This window comes from Stegastes partitus, unplaced genomic scaffold (assembly GCF_000690725.1).
Source record: "Stegastes partitus isolate 25-593 unplaced genomic scaffold, Stegastes_partitus-1.0.2 Scaffold2391, whole genome shotgun sequence".
NCBI lineage: Eukaryota > Metazoa > Chordata > Actinopteri > Pomacentridae > Stegastes > Stegastes partitus.
The window spans coordinates 1-6,870 of record NW_007580122.1 but is presented as its reverse complement, the minus strand read 5'-3'; the positions used below and the strand labels follow the sequence as shown (position 1 = coordinate 6,870).

General features: G+C 40.3%; 1 protein-coding gene across 1 annotated transcript; it reads right to left on the bottom strand.

The window, feature by feature from the left end:
- Positions 1-4,878: 4,878 nt before the first annotated feature.
- LOC103374898 (hibernation-associated plasma protein HP-20-like) lies at positions 4,879-6,866 on the bottom strand (the record flags this gene model as incomplete). The annotated part of the gene is made up of 4 exons (XM_008305052.1): positions 4,879-5,913; positions 6,039-6,155; positions 6,587-6,610; positions 6,692-6,866. Coding segments are annotated over 4 exons (744 nt in total), but the record flags the coding sequence as incomplete, so codon positions are not given.
- Positions 6,867-6,870: the final 4 nt, after the last annotated feature.

Genomic DNA, 6,870 nt, shown 5'->3' with positions numbered 1-6,870 from the left:
TGCTGTCTTGAAGCATGAATGAGACCCTCAGCCGGGATGGAGCGTGGAGGAGGGGCCTTGGTGCCATATGGGGGACCGATTGTTGAAATGGATGCTCTCATTGGTGTAAAGTGCATCCGTTGTTTGGACTTCTGCCAGTTTCAGCATCCAACCGGTGACTGTCTCGGCAAACTTTTTCACACGTTAAGTTCGACCAGGTTGTCGGTATCGAACAATCACATTGCAGCTGTTTAAAAGCTGAAAGGACGCGCGTCTGATGTGAATTCTACGAGAAATAAATGTATTATTTTATATTTATGGAAATGAAAGGCTCCCTTTGTGTGTTTGCAGACGAGGAGTTGAGAAGGGGGGGTGCAATTAATATTATTCGTTTTATCCAACCTCACCATTACGCACAATTTTAATAAAACGTTTAGATTCTGTGGATGCTTGTTGGGATTTAATTAAACCACTTGTTAAAATTTGGGCTGTGATTTTTTTTTTCTTTTGCTCTACATGCTGCGCTGCTCCTGCCCCTGAATAGCCGGTACAGCAAATCCTGTTTGGTCTATTCATTCAAGTCAACATTTAACACAAGTGCGCTCTCGACAGGCGCGCATTCAGCAGCTCGACCGTCTGCTCCTTTGAACGCAGTGATTCCGCTGAGGACGCATCGCATCAGTGTCAGCCGCAACAATGGCCGTCTGGTTGGTCCATCAATCTCCGCCAGCAGCCGACGAGGCTGCGCTCTGATTGGCGTTTGGACCGCAGCCTGACAGTGCCCGAAATGAGTTCTTAATCAATACAACAGACTGTGTTACCCGATTCAAACTACTCCTGGAACCGGCCATGAATAGACCAACGCTGATAAGGAAATTGGTTATTCAAACGTTATTGTGATCTCTACAGAAACGTGTTCTGCGTGGATTTAAAAGTGATAATTTTCTGGAAAAGTTTCCTCTGCTGCTGAATCGGATAATTTGTTAACTTCAGGTTTATATAAAAACAATCTGAGCTCACTGGAAGATCATTTCTACTAATTTAGAAAACTATGTAAATTCATAAACTCTCCATTTTATCTGCTACAGATTCTAGTTTTTCCTTTAATATTTTAACATTATTCATCACAGTCGGTTTTGAACTAAATTTAGTGTTTAGGTTCAATCAAACCAACATTTATCATATTTTGGGGCTTTTTTTTTCCAGACTAAAAATTAATTTCCGCTCCCATTCGTCTGGCTTTGAAAAGGAAAGTTTTTTTTTTCCTTCTTCTCCCAATCCTGGTTTTCTTGCCCCCTTACCGAGACTATTGTCTCTGTGTGGAGTTTGTGCGCCTGGACAATGAATGTAAATCTCCCCCCTTTGGATCCCGCCTCAACCCACCATCTGCCAGCGCGGGACAAAGTCAGATGTTCCCCCAATTATGAGAGCAGTCTTGGGGAATCCTGCTGCCGAGTCTCCGCCCTGTCGCCGTGTCCCTCACACACTTCTCCTAACGTGACTGACAGCTCTACTTAACCCCCAAACCATGAAAAATCCATACATGATGACACATACTTCCATAGAATTCCTTCACTCAGAGTAATAAGAAAAGAAAAAAAAGCAGAGAGAGGCATTTTTTTTCTAATAAGTTGCTTGTATGGATTTATTCTGATGTTTTGGACTGTCCTCTAAAAATCACAGCTCACTGTTTTCAGTGCAAGGAATTCAAAAGGAGTTTTACAATATGGGTTGGAAATGGAAGCTTGTGGTGGTTTCCCTTGAAAAGCTTAAAGGAAACAGAAAAGATCAGTTTTTAAACTTTAAAAAATAAACTTATTTAGCACAGCAGTTGCTCAGGAGCGCTGGCACCATCAACACCAAGCATTACAAATAGTCGAGTCATCATCATGTAGAAATCTTTCACTTTGATTGAGAAGCAAATTGAACACTTTTACGCAGTTTAACCCCAAGTTCTTTTTAAAATTTATTTATTTGCTATAATAATTCATCTATTTTACTAACCAAAAACACGCTAAGTATTATTTTTTTAACAGCCTGATTCCAGTTAATACCTCACTTTTACGCATTTTATCCAAATGGCAATATTTTCATTTCATATAACGAGGATTGTCACCGCAGCCTTTTGTGTGGCTGAAGCTTGCTGTATTTTAATAAAAGTAGAAATTATTGTGCAAATGAATAAAAAATCTTCCTCTGATTTTTGCGCACAGACTCGTCTCTCTTGTTCTTCAGCCCCACAGGTGCGACAGGCTCCGGCGTGATTATCACAACCCGCAAGACTTGCTGTCTAAATGTGTGGCTTTTTTTTTTTTTTTTTTAATTTGGTGAAGCGGAGAGCCGGGGCGAAAATGGGGGATTAGTCCAACCACAAACGTCTTTCTAATCAATTTAACCCGCTGAGACGGTCAGCCCGTGCGTTTCAGGGAGGAGGGAGGGGAGGGGGGGTGGATCAGTGACTGCTAAACCAAACAATGGGGTATCGTGTGCCGCTCGTCCTCTCCAGCATTCCCCTGCTCCCGTGGGACACCCGGAGCCACTCTGTGTGGATGGGACGGTGTCCACGGAGGTCAGGAGGGGGCGTGGCGTGTGTGTGTGTGTGTGTGTGTGTGTGTGTGTGTGTGTGTAGGAGAGGAGGGGAGGGGAGGAGGGGGGTGAGCTGGAGACGCAGCAGCTGGTTCCCGTCCCTCCTCTCTCCACTGTGAAGGAAACAACAGAGCTAATGCGACCCACCACGTCTCCAATCGATCGCCATATATTGCGCACGTTTTTGTTTACTTATTTAGGCACCGATGCAGGTCCCTCAGGGAGCGTCGGCATCTGCAATTAAAGCGGGGTGATCGCCCCTAGACTCATTTCTTAATATCACAAGCCATCATCTGCTAAACCTTTGGAGAACAGTCTCCAAAGGCCCACAATCCCCTCTGTTGCAAATTTGGGGTTAAAATGTTCCCTTAAAGAAAGAAAACGAAAAACAAATACTTTTTTTTTGGATCAACTTAAATTAATTGCTTAAAGAAGTAACATGCAACTAAAGTAAGCTGATCCAGATTAGGTTAATAAGTACAATTAATCTGACTGAAATCAGTTCAGTTTGGATTTCTGCAACTTGAGTTGAAGGAAAGTCAAGTTGAAGTTTCTGATATTTCCAACTTGAGCTTTTGTTCAACCCAAAAGTAAAACAGAAAACAGGATTTTGTCATCAGATTTCTTTCCTTTTCTTTGCTCTTTAATCCTGCTCGAAGTGAAAAAGCAGTTGAGTTGCAGCAGAAGTTATCTCAGCACAATGCTAAAGGAGTAATAAAGTTCAGTTTCACCCTTTGAAAAGGACAAAGTGTAATTTCAAGTTGATAGAACCCAAACTGCCACAAAAATCAATGAGATTAATTTGAAACATGACTTTACCTCAGCTACAGCTCAGCACCACCTTTTACTGTGTGTTTGGTATGAACACATTTTGGCCAAGTGAGGAAAAAATTGGTCTACAGTAAATTAAAAACATATAGAAAAACGTATAGGGGGTCATTAATGTACAAAACCTGAGACAGAAGTTTAAAAGATCTGAACAGCACAAGAAGGCTCCATATTAGTGAAGGCTGCAGCCTGCTTCATGAAATGAGACATTTGAGTTTTCTGCTAAATTGCTTCTATAATATCAGTGCAGTTTAACATCTGCTCGGCACATTATTTCGAACTTTTCACCTTCACTGCAGACACTATAACTTGCGATACCATAAAAAGCACAGGTGTTGCATTTATGATGCTCCACTTTGAGTGATTTCAGTGTCCCACTTATTTACTTTGGTATCACAGTGTTTAGTGTGTCATGCACATACAGCCCACACGGATATAAACGACACCGAAAACGGTGTTACAGTGGTCAGATTTGTCAGGCGTGAACTGAACGTCTAACACATTGAATTGAGAAGCTAAAAACAGAACGCACAAAGCAAGGCCCTGAAACTGGACGAAGTAAATGAAACCCAGCTATCTATGATTATTACTATTAATAGTAACTTGGCAACTGTTAGGAGCTCCTTTTAACAATTAAAACTTATTATTAAAACAAGAATTATTGAAGTGAAGCCTGTCTAAATAAGAGAAAAAGTGCACCTTCCTTTTCCAGATTACCCATCAATTGTTATAAACTGCATTATGGGACTTAGGATTATTATAACGAGTGATGCTGTACATGAGGAACAAGCTAATCATGGATTCATGACTGTACAACAACTCATGGTGCACGCCAGCCTGTCGGAACAGAAATGTACTGCAGGTAAAGCTCGTCCTAATTCAGGTCTTTATTTCATCTCTTTACCTGTTTTCAGGCTGGCATCGCTACGCCATATTGTAAATATGTTGTTCCTTAATAATATCATAGTTTTGTGGTCTCCATGATTTGTTATCATTGTGGCAGAAACTTTGCATTAGAGATCATGTTCCTGCTGAGGAAAAAAGAACTCACCAAGCACTGACCAGGAGTGTTCCCAGCAAGGTCTTTCCAGTAAATGTAAAGTTTTAAAGGTGTAAATAGCGTGCTTATAAAATAATATGGTAATCTAAATACATGCTCTCCTAACATATTCTCCCTTAATTTAACCACAAGTGATAAACCTACTTTGATCAATAGTTTTGGTTGAACTAAATCTATCTCAAAGTGTAAAACTGAAAGCAAAGATTTTATTTCATAGGTTTGTTGTTTGTTTGCTTTTGCATGACATGGACTAATAATCATCTTTACTTAACAAGCAGCATTATGGCCTACATGCAGTGCAGTGACTGAAATTAATCCAAAGGTGGTTGTTCATGTGCCTGCCTTCCTTCCCATGAAAACTGGTATATCAGTGCCATCTACTGGTCAGGATACCAGTGGAGTTCTGTATCATTCACAGGCAGAGATTCATGTGCAACATTCATTTATTATTGTCAAACTTAAAAGGACTTAAAGTCTTACACTTAAACTCTGGACAAACAAAGGTTTGACCAAAAAGGAAAAAAAAAAAAGTTAAAAGTTATTATACTTATTCAATTTCAGCTTATTTAAGGTTAACCTGATAGTTTACATTCATTAGTCAAACAAAGGCTGCAAAGCAATCACTTTTTGACATTACAAAAGACAATAAAATGATTATTTTAAAAGAAAATATAACAAATCAGTTTGTTTTTTTACATTTTCACATTGTCACATTTTAGTACTTCATTAAAGTCATCCTTCCCTATTCTCCTACATTAGCAGTGCAATTATGCGTCTTCCTTCATTCAATATAAAGCTTTAAAACAGTAAAACAAAGTAATATGGTATCAAAAGATTGTGCTTTCTTTCAGTGCAGTTCACAGCAACAACAAAAAAAGTCAATTTTAAGACGTCATGTTGTTCTGGAGTGAGGTAACTCTTAATGTATGGGCTAGTAGCATATAAGAAGTGCAAAATATAGAACTAAGAGAGCAAAACTACTGATTTCTTGCAGTGTTTTGAGGGTGTTGTGGGTCAGCAGTTGTAGCAGCTCTAGTCAAACAAAAAATGCCCTGAGAAGTAGCTGTCTTTGAGAATGCTATTCCCGTCATGTTGAGCCACCAGCCACACCCTGTCTCCCTTCTCCAGCTTAAGGATGGTGGCGCCACTGGCTGTGAGGAAATTGCTTTGCCGGGTGGTAAATGAATGCAGAACCCGCTTGTTGTTACGCATCAGATCCACTTTGGCATCAAATATGTGGATCGCACAGAAAAACGAGAACTCGTAAACACCTGGCTGCTCACAAGTAAAATACCCAGTTTTGGTGTTGTAGCTCTTCTGGTCATTGTAGATTTCCACGGGGAAGACAATGGGTTTACCAGCTTGAGCGAGGTTGTTATCCAGTTGCACAGAGAAGGCAACTTTGTACGTGTTGGAAGGAGGTCCAGGGCGGCCTCTGAAACCACGTGGTCCTCTGCGTCCTGTTTGAAAAGACAAGAGCAAACATTTTAAAAGAACTTTCCCATTACAGTATTTCAAAGTAATGTTGCCAGTAAATCAATTTCAATATTTATGGATAATACTGTGAGAAATATGCTGGATGTACCTCGTGGTCCTCGTGGTCCTCGTAGTCCTCGTAGTCCTTGTGGTCCTTGTGGTCCTTGTGGTCCTTGTGGTCCTTGTGGTCCTCGTGGTCCTTGTAGTCCTCGTGGTCCAGGTGGGCCTGTTTAGAAAAAAATATTAAAGGGAAAAATCAGTAATTTCAAAATATACTTACATATATATATATATATTGTTGTGTATAAATATATTATACCATGTGTGAAGTATAGTCCTTAAGGTTTAAAATATAAGAGCAGTTACATATATGCACATAAGCATGAAACGTCTCCTTTTGGAGAAGATGCTTGGGTCTTTTCTTTACATGACAAGCAACAGATGGAGAAAAAGACGGAGGAAAAGAAGTCCATACAAGGATGCAACTACTCAGTGTGATGAAGATGGGCCCTAATTAATATATATGATTTTGTAAGTTACAGAACAATGAGTAAGTTATACAAAAGGAACCTTCTCATCACAGTATTTTTAAGCGATATTGCTCGTGTATCAGTTTTATATGTACATCTAGTACATCTAGTGCAGTGCTAGAGTTACCTTGTTTTGGTGAGGGTCCTCCTTCTGAAGAATAAAGGGAAAAATCAGTATTTTCAAAATACTCCAATGCTGGCACTGATTCAGACAATTCAGAGCATTACTCACTTTTCTCCATCCATGGACTGAGGTCAAAGGCAGGAATGTCCTTACACTTGGTGTAACCAGTACCCCGAGGTCGGAACAGGAAAGGTCTCTCAGGTACTTCAGTGATGCCGGTGTTGTCACAGATGATTCGGGCAAGTGATGTTTCTCTCAGGGAGTCCCTCTGAGCCTCAGTGAAGACG